This window comes from Alnus glutinosa, chromosome 1 (genome assembly GCF_958979055.1).
Source record: "Alnus glutinosa chromosome 1, dhAlnGlut1.1, whole genome shotgun sequence".
NCBI classification, from domain to species: domain Eukaryota; kingdom Viridiplantae; phylum Streptophyta; class Magnoliopsida; order Fagales; family Betulaceae; genus Alnus; species Alnus glutinosa.
Window position 1 is genome coordinate 4,728,885 of NC_084886.1, and position 18,979 is coordinate 4,747,863.

Consider the following 18,979-nt stretch of genomic DNA (forward strand, 5'->3'; position numbering starts at 1 on the left):
CAAGTCACAAAACAATTTAATACCATAAAAAGGCACATATCTCCTTCAAGTACATGTTGCCTTTTATATTTCCACCCCTTGAAGGAAGGGAAACTTATCAACAAAGCAAGTGCTTCAAAGAATCAAAGTCATAGTTATTTTATTGTCCGCCAATTGGGAAAAAGGCAGTGTTTTTAATTCTCAAAGCTCCTTTAGGAGATAGTTTATTCTTCATTACAAACCGTAAACCTCATGTTTAGCCGCAGCGTAACGATAAGGATCTTCTGTGTTTCGTTGCCTCTCTTGAATAAAGAATCTGCTCCTAGCCTCTTCATGAAAATCCTTTGCAGCATGATTTTTGCAAATGTTATGACCATCATTTTTCATGTAGTATTGATCACTTATCAATTATCATGTAGTTTAATTTTAAATTTGGCTTAGATTTTTTAACGTTCTAAATTTAATGTCATTTTCTCCTTAAACCAAAATCCTTCAATTTTTATCATCTTAACCCTCGGGTCCTTCGCTTTGAGATATGCATATAATTGTTGACAATGATAACGGTGAATGAAGTTGAACGATCGTGATATTAGTGCAATCGCGTTGCAATGCAAAAGGGTAGGGCATGTGAGGGTATGAGTGGGTTTTTAAGAGCCGTCTATATTCTCATGAGATATGATGCGTTTACAATTTTTATACAATTCCAATAATTTATAATTTTTTTTAAAAAAATCAACTATTAAATATGTAACAAAACATATTCAATTGTTTATTTTTTAAAAAAATTGTTAGAGTTGTATAAAAATTATATAGAAGTTGAAAACGTACCATATTTCTATTATTATATGAAACGATTCTATTGCACTGCAATAGAATAATAATAACGTTATTAAATCGGATTTTTTTTTTTTCGTAATTGAATGCGGATATGCATAGCAAATAACATTATTGTTGACTACCAATTGAACTCGTACCAACAAGGATGATGGACTATGATCTCCAAGGAGTGATGAAATTATTTCTTGGTGAAGATTAAATTTTATAAATATAATGTATATATTAGGCCGCACCATTATTGCAAATAATAATATAACAAAATAAAATATAGATGGTGAAATGTTTTCACCGTCGTCCTTATTGTACTGGGTATTTGTACTGGGTATTTATACTGGTATTTATACTGGGTTTTTATACCTCTCTAAACCCTTATCCCCTTGTACAAGTCAATTAGAAACCTCTACAGCCTCTCTACTCTCACTCTCAATCGATCCCTCTCTCTCTCTCTCCTTCACACCTAAAATCCCTTCCCAAAAGCCGCTTTATCTTCCGTCCCCCACACACAAAAAAACCCTTCCTCTTCCACCACCAAAGCCCGGTGGTGCCCTCATATCAACCACACCAAAAGCCCTTCTCGGCTTCTCCTCCCCGAATCAATCGAAGGCAATGGCGGCGAGCACGGCCTCTGAGGTGTCGGACGGCCCAGTCCTGAACCTGCTGAACAAGCGCCTCCGAGCCCTGCGCAAAAAGTTCAACCGCATAGCCCAGATGGAGGAGGGCGTCGCGCAGGGAAAGGTCATCAACAAGGAGCAGGAGGAGGTCCTCCGCTCCAAGCCCGTCGTCTCTGCCCTCATCGACGAGCTCGAGAAGCTCCGACAGCCCCTCTCCCAGGCCGTCTCTGAGGAGCTCTCCCTAGCCGCCCAGCACCACCAGCTCTCCTCCGACTCCGCCCCGGCTAACGATCATCCCCAAACCCCCGAAGACCACCACGACGAGCGTAACAGCAACCAACCCGACCTCCATGTTGCGGAGGATCTCCTCAATCTGCTCTACTTTGGCTCGCTCTTCGACGTCAAGCCGCAGAGCGATTTCACGGCGACCATGCTGGCGAGGACGCACGAGCGCGGGTGCTGCCTTACCTACGATTACGTCACCGACGACGCCACCGATCTGCTCGGCGAGCGGGACATGGACTTGATTGCGACGCTCGGCGGGTTGTTGATTTCGCGCCCGGTGGATTCGAGCTTGTCGCACAAGAACGCCTTGCAGCGCTGCATCGAGCACGCCGAGCTTTGGCTCGCCAACGCCGACCGGCCCATTGAGCCCAATTCCAACATAACTTGTAAATATTGGTTCACGGGCTTCCTTTTTTCTTTTCTTTTCTTCTTTTTTTTTTTTAATATATATTTTTTTTTTATGTATAATCTGTTGAATAGTTTGTGAATGTGTGTGTTTTTTCATTTTGTAGATGCGGGTTTGAGAGAGAGGCTGAATAAGATTATGGCTTCAGACTATTTCACCACCACACCGGAGATGAAAGCTTCGGTGGAAGTTGCTGCGGCCGCTGCTGCTGGAAACTATGCTTCTTTCCAGCAGATGCCCATAACAGCGCCCACCCAAGTGGAAGGTTCAGTTGCACTGTTCCAGCACACGGTATAACTTTCTATACTACGAGTAAATTTGGAATTTTTATGATGTGGGTTTGTTTTCTGCTGTATGAATTAAGATATTTATATTCCATGTTTGCAAATTCATTTATATCTATGTGTTCCTTTTATAATCACGGCTGCATTGTGTACGGTCTTGCAGTTATCTTTTTAGGTTAAGTCTGTGTTTTTATTAACCTTGTCATATGCATTGGTTTGTGTTTTCACCCAAAATTTGAGAAACTTTGCTAAAGAGGTTGGGAATTGTCACCAATACTGAATATTCAAGAATGCATCCCTAGTGGACTGCCTTTTTCTGTGGGAACACGGGAAAATTAACTGCCTCTAGAAGTGCACAATGATTTAATCTGATAATAACTTTTGGAGCGTTGCACATTTCAAGTGAATAAGAGTGACTGCCCATTTCTCTGTATGTGCTAAAGATGTAGAGGGAGTTGATTGATTAGCACACTTGTGCTTGTTTCCCACTGTCAATGTGGGTGCTCCAGCTGCAGTGCACCATCATTTTGGATATGGTTATAGTGCCTTTTACTTGTAAACATTGGAATTTGTTGTGGGTATGGAAAATGCATCAACTTTTGAGAACACACGATTCTTTAATTATGCGTCAACTTTTTGGATATCCCAGGAGATCCCAAAATTAGGTAGTGTTTCTGTTCTAGAATAGTAAATTAGAAGTTAAAAATTTGGAACTTTTGGAAAACACAAGTTGTTGTGGAGATGAATGTTCTTTATTTGTGACAAAGTGTATTGTTGCATTTGAAAGAAAATCAAATTCTATAGAAGGAAGAAATCTTTCCAATATATGATAAAAGGTATTTATCCATACTCAAAATCATTAACTCTAATGTTTTTTAAAAAATTATGATAATTGTTTGTTACAATACAAAGTCTTGTTTTAACTTATCAAAAAAAAACAATACAAAGTCTTGTTTTTTTGTTCTTGGCGTATCTCGTATGTTTTGTACTAGTGATACACTTTTTGGGGAAAATACACTTTAGCCCCCGAACTATCACACACTTTAAAAAGTGACTTCTGACTCCCTCAAATTACCAATCCGTTACAAATAAGCCACTCTGTTCGCTTATAGTGTCAAAATAGATGAAAAAGCGTCACGTGCGTGTCACTTGACTTATTTGGTGTTTTTTTTTTCCCAAACTACCCTTAAAATCATTAAAAAAATAATAATAATTTTTAAAAAAAATAAAAGGTGGCCGAACCACGCCAGTCTTTGTTCGCCCCTTTTGGATTTTGGGGGTGCCGAACCAACCCTGACAGTGGCCCCCAAATTTTTAAAAATAATATTATTTTTTTCAGTTTTTTTTTGTTTAATAATTGTAAGGGTATTTAAGGAACTTAAATGCAAAAATAATCATGTGACGCGCACGTGACCACTTTTCCATCCATTTTGATGCCAGAAGATAACGAAGTGGCTTATTTCTAACTAAGTGGTAGTTTGAGGGTCCATATGTCGCTTTTTAATGTTTGGTGGTGTAAGCGCAAAAGTGGTGGTAGTTCGGGGAGGCTAAAGCGTATTTTCCCCACTTATATATATATATATATATATATATATATATATATATATAATTTATTACATATCAAAAAGAAAAAGAAGAAGACAAAATCTTGCTTACATATATTTTATATTCCCTTTTCTACGTCGAGGTGAGCGTGGCCATTCCTCATTAGAATGATATTTTGGTATCAGTTTTATTTTAATGCTCTCTCAAATATAGGGCCAAAATGAATAGGACACTTCTTAATTTTACTTGTGGTTCTTTGTTCTTTGGTCATGATGTTTGAATGTAAGACATGCTTCTTTTACTTGTCAAAAGTTTCATTAATGCATCTTTATATGTAAATCCAGATGAAATTGGATGCTTCTGTTTCGTTTTCATTAAAAACTTGTGTATTAATTTGATGTAAGCCTTGCCAAAGAAAAATTTAAATTGGAGGATTTTTTTAACTCTTACCTATAAGGAGACTAAGTTGATCAGTTCATGGTGAGGTTAAAGAAAATCATATCAGTATGACTCCAAAGGTTCAACTCCTATGATTCACCTAGTGAGAAGTGCTGATTGATTTCTTTTGTACATTTTCTTTCCGTAGTGATTTATGATTAAACAGTGTTCTGTAAAGTATGTCAGTAGTTACATCATAAAGAAAAAGATTCCTGTGGGGTGAGTACTTTTTCTTATCCATTTGATATAGTTTGAATCACACATTCAGAACAGATAGTCCCTCCCTCTTCCCGACCACCTTTTCTCCTTCCCTCCATTTCTGTGGTTTCTTTTGGTTATCTTTTATTGAACGTGAACATGTTAATTATGCTTCTCTTAAATTGCAATTTAGGTTTTTATCTCATGATTTTGTGACCAAATTCAGTTAAGTTCTGAATCCTACCACGGTGTACAGTATAGTTAGGCATCACATGGTAATCGGCAGCAATTCCAGAATTGATGTATTATAGGGATCAGTCTTACCAAAGAGTACCTTCCCCCGCTGGCTAGGAGATGCAGTCTTATAGAATGTCTGGTCCATATTTGATTGAGCTAGTTTAGCAGTGTCACATATATGAGTACCATTGTGCTTGCATGAGGGAAATATATACAATTACAATGGATAAGGAGAAAGCATAGACTTGTCAGATTCTTGTAAGCATTATTCTTGGTAAGTGTTGTAATGTGCTTCAAGGAAAGATGCTACCAAAAATGTCCGGAACACAGTACTTTAAGCATTTGTCCCAGAAGCGTAGGCCTTCCCATAATGAGCTGCACTTCACATAACACATGCTCTTTTTGAAATTTTTCTGAAAGAATGTGAGGCAGGTGGTCATACTTTTTAGCATGTCTTATCAACATGTTGTAGTCAAAGTTACAGTTTCATCATTTTACTTCCAAAAACCATCATTTCATTTCTTCTTTATAAAAGACAACCCTCTACCTCATAGGTTTGTGCACCGTCTCCGCTGGTGTCGGAAAACCCTCCGATTCCACCTTCAAGGAGGTTGAGTTTTGGTCTAACTTTGACTCCAAAATGTCGAAGTCAGAGTCAGTTGGAATAGTAAGAAATGGTCTTCGAGGAAAAACGAAGACGAGGTCTTTTGACTAAATGAATCTGTCTTCGAAGACGAAGATCTGATCTTTGTATTCAAAGACGAAGAACAATGGAGGCGAAGTGTTGAACAGGTCTTTGATTGAATGACTCTTCAGTCTCTTCATCATCAAAGATGAAGAACAATGAAGGTGAAACGTGGAATATGTCTTTGGCTCTTCATCTTCGAAGATGAAGAACAGTGAAGGAGAAACATCCTTTAAGATTGACTCTTCATCTTCGTCTTTGACTGATAATAAATATGGAGATCAATGGCAATGGCTGAGAGACTGAGAGAGGAAATTTGAGTTGAAACAATCATTGAGACTGAGAGAGAACTTAGAAGATTTGATAGTGTGAGGTTAGAGAAGGAATGGCACAACACTGGTAGGGTTCGGGTGTAACGATCCACCTCTAATGACACAATACTGTCCGCTTTTGGCTCCCCATACCAGACTTCCCAGGAGGTCACCCATCCTAGGATTACTCTCGCAGCGGCTCGTTTAACTGCGGAGTTCTGATAGGTTCATTGTCATCACGGCTTTAAAACGCGTTGTGTCATAAAGGGTGCATTTATACATATAAGCACATCTTCATTCCCAGGCGATGTGGGACGTCACAATCACCACCTCTTTGGACCCAGCGTCCCTGCTGGCGTCCCTCATTGGGCTTGTGCACGCTCCCACCATCTCAGGCTAGGCAATGGCTCTGATACCATTTGTAACGACCCAAGGAAAAGCGCTAGCCACATCTGCACTATCACTCCAAAAGGACTAGTCAATTTGAAGCTTTCCCTAGAATCACTTATAAAGCCCAGTTTCACCTAGTAACTAGGCAATGTGGGACTTAGCACCCATGAGTATCTTTATAAACTACTCACTCTATGTGAGCTATTCATCTCTTCCCAATATGGGACCGGAGTGTTACAAACTCCCCCCTTAAACCTCTGACATCCTCGTCAGAACCATGTCATGCAGTGCTCTAGTACCACATGACCTGGCGTTACTAGGTGGCTCTGATACCATTTGTAACGACCCAAGGAAAAGCGCTAGCCACATCTGCACTATCACTCCAAAAGGACTAGTCAATTTGAAGCTTTCCCTAGAATCACTTATAAAGCCCAGTTTCACCTAGTAACTAGGCAATGTGAGACTTAGCACCCATGAGTATTTTTATAAACTACTCACTCTATGTGAGCTATTCATCTCTTCCCAATATGGGACCGGAGTGTTACAAACTCCCCCCCTTAAACCTCTGACGTCCTCGTCAGAACCATGTCATGCAGTGCTCTAGTACCACATGACCTGGCGTTACTAGGTGGCTCTGATACCATTTGTAACGACCCAAAGAAAAGCGCTAGCCACATCTGCGCTATCACTCCAAAAGGACTAGTCCATTTGAAGCTTTCCCTAGAATCACTTATAAAGCCCAGTTTCACCTGATAACTAGGCAATGTGGGACTTAGCACCCATGAGTATCTTTATAAACTACTCACTCTGTAAACTATTCATCTCTTCCCAATATGGAACCGGGGTGTTACAAATGGTATCAGAGCCACCTAGTAACGCCAGGTCATGTGGTACTAGAGCACTGCATGACATGGTTCTGACGAGAACGTCAGAGGTTTAAGGGGGGGAGTTTGTAACACTCCGGTCCCATATTGGGAAGAGATGAATAGCTCACATAGAGTGAGTAGTTTATAAAGATACTCATGGGTGCTAAGTCCCACATTGCCTAGTTACTAGGTGAAACTGGGCTTTATAAGTGATTCTAGGGAAAGCTTCAAATTGACTAGTCATTTTGGGGTGATAGCGCAGATGTGGCTAGCGCTTTTCCTTGGGTCGTTACAAATGGTATCAAAGCCATTGCCCAGCTTGAGATGGTGAGAGCGTGCACAAGCCCAATGAGGGACGCCAGCGGGGACGTTGGGTCCAAAGAGGGGGTGATTGTGACGTCCCACATCGCCTGGGAATGAGGATGTGCTTATATGTATAAATGCACCCTTTATGACACAACGCGTTTTAAAGCCGTGATGGTTATGAACCTATCAGAACTCCGCAGTTAAGCGTGCTTCTGCGAGAGCAATCCCAGGATGGGTGACCTCCTGGGAAGTCTGGTTTGGGGAGCCAAAAGCGGACAATATTGTGTCATTGGGGGTGGGTCGTTACATCGGGAAAGGGGGGTATATATGGATCTTCAAAACAATGCCCTTTCATCTAAAGAAAAAAACTTAATATATTAGTCAGAACCGTGCCGTTGGCAGTTGGAATATTGGAAATTTGCACTGCCCTACTGCCCCAGTTCCACCAAGAGCAGTGAGAGGAAAGGAAAACCAGGATTTTCTTAGCGGTAGCATCCAGCTTTAAGGCTTTGGAAGCAACATGCCTAGCTGCTTCCTGGCATTCATGTGCACTTAAGAGGGGAAGACAGTTTCTCATTACCAATCCAATATATGGGTCAATCAACATTATCTAAATGTAGCTTTTACTTTTGTTTTCTCTGAGTAAGAGTGTTTTATAGTTCATCAATCCCGCAATAGATGTGTGTTTTTTTTTGTCCTAAGAGAGATGAAAGTTTTCATAAATGAAAGGATTTGCCTTTTTAACTTCCCGTATTACCCTTAAATTTGAACACATCTTGTTTCAAATTTGAACTCGTCTATTTTCAAATTTATACATATCCTTGGTAGCCCATCTAAGAGTATTTTAGAAAAAGTATTACTTTATTAAAGTACTTTCCATGTGTAATTTTTATCTACTGTGGGGCAGGGGGAGTATGCATTACTAGCTAGTTATGATTGTTAACCATTTTTTATATAGTTTTCAAGATGCGTTACTTGGGCTTGAGCACCTCAAGGTTGTTCCTCATCCTAAGAGATTAGAATGTCTCGCTTTAGTGCAATTTCCTTTAACTTTTGCTTGTAATAGAGGATTTTGATTAGAACTGGGTGGGAGTAATGTTAATGAGATGGCTGTGGTGGAAGCATGGTCATTCTGCTTCAGTATTGTTGGGATCAATGATGCCATACCTGTTATGTGCTATGACTATGAACTTAAACTCTTACTAATGATTTCATGTTATATATACTTGAAAAATTTGGCATCTTCTGTAGCTCAGTAATCTTGTTAGAGTGTTGTCTTTTACACTATTTTGTGAAGGTGAAATGTCCAGAAAACTCTTACTATTTTTTTTGTTAGAAATGAATGGTCTGAGTTTGGAGAAGCTCCTTTTCATCTCAATTTTTGCAAGTCCTATTATCATTTATACAGTAGTTGCTGAAAATAGTAGTTTTGTGAAGCTTTTTGCCCCCACCCCTCACCCAAAAAAAAAGCAGGATTTGTTTGGATGTACGGCTACAGTTTTCTTGAATAAGAAAAGTAAAGCAAAAAATCTAACCAAAATATTTTTGTAGCTGGAGAATTGATTTTACCTTTCGTACTTTGTAAGTGACTATTCAATATCTATTTGCTTGGAAAAGGCAAATTTAGTATATAAACCTATCTGAGACTAAATGTGTTAACATTTAGCATTGATAAGTCTATTTAATTTTAAGTTCAAAGACTGTGGGTTAATGTTTAATTGTCCATTGAGGTGAATTTTTTTAATGGGAAAACTAGAGGATACTTCACCCATTTTTATTAGGTTTTTTTTTTTTTTCGTTATACCTTATAGGGATGTTGCAACACACAATAATAAAAAGTTCTCTGATTAACTTAGTTGTTTCCAAGTCTTATGATGTTTTTGATTCCATAAGGTGGGACCACTTGTGTGAAAGAGCAATTTAATTAATTAGAGCATAATGTGTCAAGAGGTGGCTGAACATGGCTCAAGTTGAATTAGTAAAGAAGGTATGAAATCGTAAGATATATAATGGAAATTGTGGTTTTTTAGTGTTAAATGATGGGAAAGTAATCTTCTGGCCGAATTCAAAGACCAATGTTAGTTGAGTTGAGTCGATCTGTGTGTAGGTAAATATACAATCTATGCATGCTCGCGTGATGAGCTGATATCTTTGTCCTCAATCTCTTATGAGGGTAGGAGGTGCCATTTTGGTCCAAGGATCATGGGCAGAATGGGACAACTTACAGATCTGGTGAAAGAAGGAAAAGATGGACCATTGGAGTGTTGGTATTTTCAATGTAAAGAGCAGAGGTGCTACTGAAGTATTTTTAATAATACACTTTTGAATAAATGTATTTTCGCTAGGTGGGTAATAATACAGTTTACTAGAGGAGTGCATCTCTCAGCTAAGAAGAAACTTACCAGATAGGACAGGTGAAAACTAGAGTATCAGAAGAGCAGGTAAAGTGGGAATTGCGAAAAGCATGAGGTTTTAAATTAGAGAAATCAGGTCAGAACCCTCCTGTGTTTTTTGCCATTTTGACGTTTTAAGACCTTAGTTTTCAATTTGATAGATTTGAGACCTGAGTTTGGATTCATTCTAAATTCGAAACCTTCGTCAGCATTTCCATCAAATTGATAACAGAAATTGATGTGAAAATATACAACACTCAGATACTTATAATAAAAAAATAAAAAGGTGATTGGGTTGGCTACCCAGCCCAGCTATGGCGGTGGCTGACGGCTGTGAGTGGCACGACCCAACCTCCCAGCCACCCACAGCTTACGGGTGGCCTGCGACCACCCTCTATTATGGAGATGGTCGCGAGTGAACCCTTCTTTACAGTGTGGTGGTGGTGAGCCACCCCTGTAACAGACGGGTGGCTTGTGGCGACCCCCTTAATAGAGGGTGGTTGTGGTCCACCTCCTAAGCCATGGGTGGCCAGCATGGCTGGGCTTTTAACAACCATTTGATGCTAAAAGTGGTCTCGAATTTAGAATGAGCCTAAACTCAGGTATCAAATTCATCAAATTTGAAAATTAGGATCTTAAAGTCAAGATGACGAAATGCAAAGGGGTCTTGAGTCTTGACCTTTTTTCCTTTTAAATTGTGCTATATTTTATGAGACAGTAATTAAAGGTCTATTTCACCCTGTAATTTAGAACCTTAGTCTTAACTAAGAGATATAGTTGGTTCGATTAGTCATTTGGTACTGTTTTAAATTTTTAATAGTTAGAAGCCTATTCCGATAGTTTTTTTTTTTTTTATAAATTTTGAGTGCTTGCTTTTATTGAACAGCTGTTATAAAGAAATCAGTTGGAAATGCAATTTACTCAGCTTCTTTTTGGCGCTCTCCTTTGGGCATTAGTTAATGTGAATTAACAATTATAGATTTTCCTGTCCTTGTAAAAGTGCTAACAAGTTTGCATACTGTGCCAGAACTGCACCTTATTATGTAGTTACCTATTTGTATTATTATTTTTGGCTGTTGGATATGTCAATATATATTGTACTGCAGTCTTTTTTCCTAGCCTGTCACTTGGGTTTCGAGATGTTGCGTTTTATACACGTGCTCACAACTTTTTATCCCTCCTCCTGACACCCACCGTCCCCCTGATTACATTTTTCTTGTATCTTTTGTAGGACCAAGATGCAGAAAATTTTCAAGGTTATGAAACTGGCGATAATGATGAATCCAGTCCTGTGGATGAACTACAAAAGGTACCTTAATGCATTCCTTGTTGCTGAACTTTTTATTCTTTTGATTGGATATGTGAGGCGTCTGCTTGTGCAGGATGAAGTAGAGATGGAAAATGCTGCAGAGGTCATCTCAGTTCAACAAGAACAAATCAACCCACAGGCAGAACTGGAGCATAATGAGATAGATCCACAATCAAAGGGACAGCAATACATTCCCAGAAGGACCTATCAGAACCAAAGAGGTGGTCGTGGTGACCGTGGAGGTGGCCGTAGGGGTTATTCCAATGGCCGTGGCGGACGAGGCAGTGGCAGGGGAAGTGGATCCTATCAGAATGGTCGCAACCAATATTATGAGCAGCCTGGAAATTATTATCCAAGGAACTTTTATAACAATAGGGGAAGGGGTGGCAGGGGTGGACAGGCTTATAACAACCATGGTTCTGCAGTTCAAGGCAGTCATGCCCCAGCTGATGTTGGGGTGCATTCATGACATAACCAATTAGGTGTTCATATGGTGTTTGGTACTGCCTTTCTTTGGGAAGGGGGTGAAAATGTTTTCTAGTTTGCGCAAAGCATGTTTTGAATGTTGGTTGCTGTTGATGAATTTCACCATCCCGGACCACACCCTTTTGTAGTTCGGTTAATGCAGAACTTTTCATCAGAAACCTTTGAGAAAAAAATAGTTTTGCGACATTTTTCATTCAAAAGTGCAGTGCGGATGTATGTTTTGCTTTTTATGTGGTTGCCTCAGTTCTTGGATGAGCAGAGTACTTCAGGTCAGGAACCTTGATATTGACTATTGAGAATCAAGGCTTCTTCATGAATCTGTTAGCAGCTTATTGCATTTCCTGATCTGCTTGGAATTTAATCTTGCAATCAGATTTTATTAAATCTAAATTTCTGTTTGTATTTGGTCTCTCTCCCTATGAAAAGTGGTTGTCATGACACACTCAATAAAATACTAAGGGTGTGCAAGTGGTTAGCGGTTATTGCTTCTAATTGCTAACCACAATCTTCTTAGGCGGTAATCAAATGTTGCAACTGCACCCGCTCCATTTTAGGTGGTTAGCGGTTTTAAAACTACTCTGCTTATAAAAAATGAACGTTTTGGACTTATTGTTTTTTGGTATTTTAGATCTTTCTTTAACCTCTGTTTAGGGCTTATTTTAGATGGTTTTGGACTTTTTTTTAAAAAAAAATAATAATAATTAGAAGGCTTCAAAATGTAATGAAGTTGAAGAATATTATTATTTATGAAGAAAGATTAATTTCATTAAACTCAAAATGAAAACTCTATATCATATCAAAACGCACTAAAATGATGTCGTTTTTTGCAACCCCTTATAAAAACTAACAGTTATTAAATAAAGGTCCGCTTTTACACACCCCTAACACCCATAATGTAAATGGAAGGCCATTCTGGCATGCAGCAGCAGTAAGCAACACGAGATGCTCAAGGCATATCTCTCTTTTGACATAAATATTTGTAAAGGGAATTAGATTGTTGATGGGGCATTTCTTTGGCATTAAAATTGACTTAAAAAAACTCTCTACTTTTTCATTTACTTTTCCCCCAGTTTGTGTTTCCACTACTTATCCCATGCACTTTGCACTTAGTTTTGTTCATTAAAAGGCACATCCCACTCCCCTCGTCATAGTGAAAGCAAAGCTTCGAGAATGCACATGAAGACCGAGATATGACGTTAATTATAGAGCTTCAACGTCAATGGGGTATTTAATTGGAAATTTGGGAATCACAAATATTGACTTTTCCTCTCTTCGTTACAAGAAGACAGTTGGCCGAGGAATAAAACTTTGGAAGCGAAGTGCGTCATACGGCAGCCGCCAAATCAACAGTCGTTAGCTTTCGACTGTAAAACACCCCAAGGATTGAACGTAATTGGCACGTTGGTTAAGCTTGTGCAATTGGCACCGTTCATGGGGGGATCCAAGAATCTAGCAGTGGCGCCGAAAAGGCAATAATCCGTGGCCGGTCACCTGTGGCTGTGGCTGGCATGGCTGCTGCCAACTCCAAAGTGAAACTGGGGACCAATCGGAAAGAGAGTAGAGAGATGCGCTATTTTAAAGGGACACCATTTAGTTATGCCATGCGGGCTTGTTTCCACTGTACATGTTGTCATCACTTTTATATTATTCAATTTTAAGAATTATTCTTTTTCTTCTACTTTTTCAAAATTATTAAGTTCGAGTTTGTCACTGAATTAGAACAGATTCATAAGCTGCTTAATTAACTTATTCATTCCCTATATAAAGTAAATGTCGTCGTTATTTATATTTTTTTTCGCAATTACATACTAATCATTAATAACCTAATTGTTGTTAAGATTTGATCATTCAATTTAATTACATAAATTAATTTTGTAGTAATATTTGCTAAAGGAGTTGATTCATGTTCCATGAATTATTTCTCAAACACATAACGGAATAAATTGTTAGGTTCTGAAAGAATTTAGATCTTAGACTCAGAAGGAGCCTAAACCTTTTCAAACAAAAGGTTTGGGATTAATTTTCTGCTTCTTCTTTATTAATTGATCACCATTTAAATAGGGGACTACATAACTACACAACTAAAAATGAATCAAACTAAAAGACTTGGAGATAAACTCCTACAAGGAACAATAGAAACCTACTACTAAATGACTTATGTACCATGGTGCTATGCTAGAGTTCCTTCTAGTGTTCTTCTGGTGTTCATCTAGAAGGACATAAATGTAATAAAAAAAATTACATCTATGTCCTTCTAGATGACATAGATCTAATTTTTAAAATTTTTTTTTTATTACATTTATATCTTTCCAGATGGACACCAGAAGAACACTAGAAGAAGTTTTAGCATTCCTCACAAATAATTAAAAGACTCTGACTTAGAAAGATAACTATAACTCTAAGATAGGATAAGATACAACAAAAATAACTGGAAGAGTTTTATAGAATATGTGCTTATGAGTCATGGCAACGTCTTCTAGCTGCTGTAGAATTTTACTTTCATAGCAATTCATTAACGCTTTTGTCTTCCGTATTATTATGAAAATGAAAATCTAAACGTCCCAAACCATGGCCGTTCAATGACACAAAAGAATTGCCGCATCACAATTTTTAATTTAATTTAATTTAATTTAAGCCACTAGCTTATGCTTCAACTATTGTAATATTAAAGCCAACGGTGTACAAAAAAGAGTGTCTGCGTCAAACAGCAGGACGAGAATCTAATTCTCTATCTTGAAAGCGTGATAGCTGTTGTAAATTTGCTCGTTACAAACCTTCTTTCTTGCTTTGCTTTTTTCTTCCAATCGATCACTTCTTGTTACCGACCTTCAGCCTATATAAATCCCTCCAGCCTCTGACCTCCAACCATATCCCAAAACCCCAACCCATAAGAGAAGAAATCTGCATTAGGAAGCAAGAAAAATTAATGGGAAGCAACTTTTCCGACATGGAGCACCCCCGCAAAGTGTTAGAGACACGTAATGAGTCAGAGACATCTCACCGCGTCCTCGCCTTCCATTCAAAAGACCAATGGAAATCCCACTTTGAGGCTTCCAAGCAAACTGACAAACTGGTAACACTACATACCATTGTGATTTGTACGTGTGTGCTTACTGCTTCTTTATTTATTTTGACGGGCTTAATGTTATTTTCTGGTGCTGAAGTTGGTGATTGATTTCACGGCAACATGGTGTGGACCTTGTCGATTCATCGAGCCGGCCTTCAAAGAGTTCTCTGCCAAATACAGGGATGTCGAGTTCGTCAAGATTGATGTGGACGAGTTGGATGTATGGCTCTCTCTCTCTCTCTCTCTCTCTCTCTCTCTCTCTCTCTCTCTCTCTCTCTCTCTCTCTGTGTTCTTGCTTAGCTTTCCTTCTTCTTTTCCTACAATATTGGTTCGGACATGATTGTAGTAACGAGGTTTAAATGCATACAGTCTGTGGCTCGGGAGTTCGCGGTGGAGGCCATGCCAACGTTCATATTTATTAAGAAAGGGGAAGTGGTTGACAAGCTGGTGGGGGCTACGAAGGAAGGACTGCAGAAGAAGATTGAGAAACACAGAACATAAGAATGCCAATCATGGAGCGCGCATGATCCTGACATGGCCACTTGAATGACAACGACAGCCAAATAATAACCCCCTTACTGCTGCAATATATCTAAAATAAGAGGCCGAAAGAGGGTGTCTTTCTTACCATGTTTTTGTAAAATGCGTCAGCATCTTTCATATTTTAATTTACGTAAAATGCGTGAGCATCTTTTATATTTCAATTTATATATAAAAACTTCCCTCCCTCCCTCCCTCTCTCTCTCTCTCTCTCTCTATACTCATCAGCAATATGTCACTGCAGTTTCTTCAGCTGCCAATTTTCCATTACATTACATCTTTTCCAGCATTAGGGATTTCATCACTGTAAAAACACGAGGGTGAGAGCACAAAGAAGTAAAAAACAGAGCAGTTTCATATCAAAACAAATGAACAAGAACAGTACTTTTCAAAGACAATAGCTAAATCTCATAGTTGATCCGAGATCTGTTGATGCACCAAAATACGCTATTTAAAATGTTCTCTTTGTGACTGCACATTAAAAAAAAAAAAAAAAATGAAAAACTTTCTTTACATTCCTAGTTTACAGATTATAATTAAATAAACCAAAAGTCATCTTGTGGCAGCTAAGGCGGCAGCTGAGGATGGTAGGTTTTTCCCAAGGCTTGACTGTATGCTACCAACAAAACTACAACAAAAAATGGGCAAAATCCGTTCAAACTTCCATCCTACTATTCACAATATTCGCTCTTATTAGTAGGAACACGACATATTTACATTTTTAACTGACCTCACAATGTTAATCAGAGTCACTGAATAGTTATAAACCTGTCCTTCAACACAACTAATTATCAGCTCCACCCAGTGCCCTCCTCAAGTCAGATTTCTGTTCTGCTGTGAGCCTCGTAGGAAACATAACGTCAAACTTAATTATAAGGTTTCCTTTCTTGTTGGGTTCCTTTGAGATGGGCATTCCTTCATTAGGGATCACCATCTGATGGCCAGGTTTTACAATATCGGTCATTGAGATAGCAAGACTCCTTCCATCCAAGGTTGTCAAATTATAAGTTACCCCAGTGAGTGCATCCAATAGTGATACCTTATGATTAACCACCAGATCATTTCCATCCCTCTTGAAAATAGCATGAGGTTTCTCATCAACCACAAAAATTAGATCGGCCGGAGTAATGCCAGGTTCTTGGTTGCCTTTCTCAGGAAAAGTGATTTTTGTGCCCTTCTTCCAACCAGGTTTGATGTCTATTTTCAAGATTTCTTCAACAGGCTTTGGCCTACTGCAAAAAGATTTCTGGTATGTGAGGCCATGAAGAGAAGAAAAGTTGATATGATATGTAGTGGCATTAGAAAACAAACAAACCAATGAAGATGCCACAAAGTTGTAGGAGTTACATTTCCCTTCCCTTTCCTTTCTTTTCTTTTCTCTTTTTTTTTTTTTTTTTTTTGGAAAAGCTAAGGTTTTCAGGAAAAAAACTGAACATTCAATTACAGCCACACATGGATTTAGAACTAGGTTCCAGCCACTTTAGTTCAGAACTAACTAACGTAAGGTTGATTTATAGATTCAACTGAGGGCCCAGCTAGAATCCTGAAAGAACACAAATTTTACTGATACAGATCCAAAGATTAGATAGGAGATTAAAAGGGGGAAAAAAGAGAGGCTAATCAGTTCGGGTACATTCCTAACTTCAAAAATAGGCCGCAATATAAACAATTAACTCATAGTTGTAAACTCACATTTCAATTTTCAAGAAAAGCTAACAAAATCAGCCAGGCTAAATAAAACTTTCATAATCGGTTTGTCAAAGCTAAAACAAAGAACAATTTTCTTTAGTCACCAGTGCCTGCATATGACAATTTTTCTACAGCTTGCAGATGATAAGTACAGACAGCTCAACCCAAAATGAAATTGAATGTCATAGGTCATCACGGTTTCTTGAGTTTAGACCAGACACATTCCATAGAACACGAAAGCAACCCAGTCAGGGTAATCTGCTTTTTGAATCTACTCAGCCTGAGTTGGGCTACAAGTTACATGAAGCCCTTCAAAATTTTGACTTAACTGAGTGTTTAGAAGGCTAAACATACTAAAGTCTGACTTCCACTAGGCCCCAAGGGAAGGGAGAAGGAAAGATTCAAACTAATGACCTCTGCTTCATGAGGTCACAATAGTTTACTTTGGCCAACAAATTCTTTAAGAGCAAAGCTACAGTAAGTAGTAACTGTTATAAGAAACCACACATTATGGCAGACGACAAAAGCTAAAGAGAAATCAAATATTTTTCCTCATTTCCTTCGCGCGTGTGTGAAACCATAAGGTGATACATGTTTGATAATCAAAATTATCAGAACAGCGTGGAAGCTTCCTCATGATTATCTACAACAGTTATATACTTTTATTGGAGGATGTCACATAGTGATTCGTGAAGATGGTCAGATATCCAAGCCAAGGAAATTCCACCAAATCCAGTTATTCGGCCTCCAAAATTTCATTGTCAATTAAGATTTTCTCAAGCTACTGTCATGAAAGAAAATCCCAAAATGGCATAAAAAATGCATAATTCATGTTTTCTTAAGCCCAAAACTGTTATATTCTCATTCCTACAATTTTATAACAATAGAATCTCAAAATTCTCCCCGAAAATGCACACTCCACTCAATCTTAAAGAGAAACCCAAATTGGCCATCATTTTCAAGCATCCACATCCCACTAATTGCCACTTTGAAACGCTACGACACATTATAAACCTCTCACATGCATCTACACAGAGACATTTGGAATCCAAACGAAAGAAAAGTCGTACTGTTAAATTGAAATAAATTAATTAAAAAAAAAAAAAAAAAAAAAAGGAGAACAAGAGCAAGAAAAAGAGAGACCGTACCCAAACTCATCAGGAACAGACCGCGAAATCCTCATCTTCTTTCTGCAACCCTTGTAGAGCTCCTCCAAGCTACACACCAGCTTGCTCTCTATCGCCGCCGCCTTCACGTTCGCCATCTTCTTCGCCTGGCTCTTCCCAGCCACCTCGACACCGTTCCCATTCTTGAACCTTCCCCCGCCGTCATCGCCGCCGAAAAACTCCGCGAAGATGTCTTCGGCGTCTCGAGGATTCCACCTGAACCCCGAGGGCCCCCCGGCGGAGTTAGGGCTTGCGAACTCCACCGCCTGAAGGCCCTCCTCGCCATAGACGTCGTAGATCTGACGCTTCTGAGGGTCGCTGAGCACGTCGTAGGCCTCGGAGATCTGCTTAAACTTGGCCTCTGCCTCCCTCTTGCTCGCCGGGTTCTTGTCCGGATGCCACTTCATCGCCAGCCTCTTGTACGCCTTCTTCAGGTCCTCCTCGCTCGCGTTCCGGCTCACCTTCAGTATGTTGTAGTAGTCCACTCCCATCTCTACTTTTCTCCCTTTGATTCTCCCAAACTCTCACAAATCTGCGAGTGTTCTGATTGTTTATACGATCGTTATATTCCAATGAATGTGAAATGTGAACGAAATTTCAACCGAGGTCGGACAGAGAAACCGGCGAGTCGGCCGTTGTCAACAAGGCCAAAGCGAACGCGCTAACGAGCAGTGGCCACGGTTTTGATACGCGTCACGGGATATTCTTCTAAGGGGAATGTTTGTGTAACGGTTGTGGTATTGGAAAATTCGTGAAAGTCCAGCAATAACTGGGACAGATAATACTGACAAATCATAATTCCTTTATTCAATTTTATTTTTCATTTCAATTTATATTTTATATTGGCAAATTTTTTCTTTTAAATTGAATTAGAACAATTTCTATCAACTCCGTTTATAAAATTGCAATGTATCTTTTAACATGCGGTAAATAAATGCACACATTTTTAAA

General features: G+C 39.0%; 3 protein-coding genes across 3 annotated transcripts; 2 read left to right on the forward strand and 1 right to left on the reverse strand.

Moving 5' to 3' along the window:
* The first annotated feature begins 1,186 nt into the window (after window positions 1-1,186).
* Window positions 1,187-11,766, forward strand: LOC133867561 (uncharacterized). The gene is made up of 4 exons (XM_062304316.1): window positions 1,187-2,098; window positions 2,225-2,409; window positions 11,003-11,080; window positions 11,154-11,766. Exons 1-4 carry the CDS (start codon window positions 1,423-1,425, stop codon window positions 11,547-11,549), a joined length of 1,335 nt encoding a protein of 444 aa, XP_062160300.1. The 5' UTR covers window positions 1,187-1,422; the 3' UTR covers window positions 11,550-11,766.
* Window positions 11,767-14,379: 2,613 nt separating this feature from the next.
* LOC133867587 (thioredoxin H3-like) lies at window positions 14,380-15,337 on the forward strand. Its single transcript, XM_062304333.1, has 3 exons — window positions 14,380-14,639; window positions 14,731-14,853; window positions 15,003-15,337. The coding sequence occupies exons 1-3, from the start codon at window positions 14,493-14,495 to the stop codon at window positions 15,132-15,134; spliced, it is 402 nt and encodes a 133-aa protein (XP_062160317.1). The 5' UTR covers window positions 14,380-14,492; the 3' UTR covers window positions 15,135-15,337.
* A 279-nt stretch (window positions 15,338-15,616) lies between these two features.
* LOC133867575 (uncharacterized) lies at window positions 15,617-18,696 on the reverse strand. Its single transcript, XM_062304323.1, has 2 exons — window positions 18,011-18,696; window positions 15,617-16,405 (listed from the first exon to the last, which is right to left on the reverse strand). Exons 1-2 carry the CDS (start codon window positions 18,517-18,519, stop codon window positions 15,958-15,960), a joined length of 957 nt encoding a protein of 318 aa, XP_062160307.1. The 5' UTR covers window positions 18,520-18,696; the 3' UTR covers window positions 15,617-15,957.
* Between the last annotated feature and the right edge of the window lie 283 nt (window positions 18,697-18,979).

Coding starts and splice junctions, on each gene's coding strand:
- LOC133867575 (XM_062304323.1), bottom strand. CDS start 18,519: ATGGGAGTGGACTACTACAACATACTGAAGGTGAGCCGGAACGCGAGC. Junction 16,406..18,010: donor TCTGTTCCTGATGAGTTTGG/GTACGGTCTCTC, acceptor ATCTTTTTGCAG/TAGGCCAAAGCCTGTTGAAG.
- LOC133867561 (XM_062304316.1), top strand. CDS start 1,423: ATGGCGGCGAGCACGGCCTCTGAGGTGTCGGACGGCCCAGTCCTGAAC. Junction 2,099..2,224: donor GCCCAATTCCAACATAACTT/GTAAATATTGGT, acceptor TTCATTTTGTAG/ATGCGGGTTTGAGAGAGAGG. Junction 2,410..11,002: donor TTGCACTGTTCCAGCACACG/GTATAACTTTCT, acceptor TATCTTTTGTAG/GACCAAGATGCAGAAAATTT.
- LOC133867587 (XM_062304333.1), top strand. CDS start 14,493: ATGGGAAGCAACTTTTCCGACATGGAGCACCCCCGCAAAGTGTTAGAG. Junction 14,640..14,730: donor CCAAGCAAACTGACAAACTG/GTAACACTACAT, acceptor CTGGTGCTGAAG/TTGGTGATTGATTTCACGGC. Junction 14,854..15,002: donor TTGATGTGGACGAGTTGGAT/GTATGGCTCTCT, acceptor AAATGCATACAG/TCTGTGGCTCGGGAGTTCGC.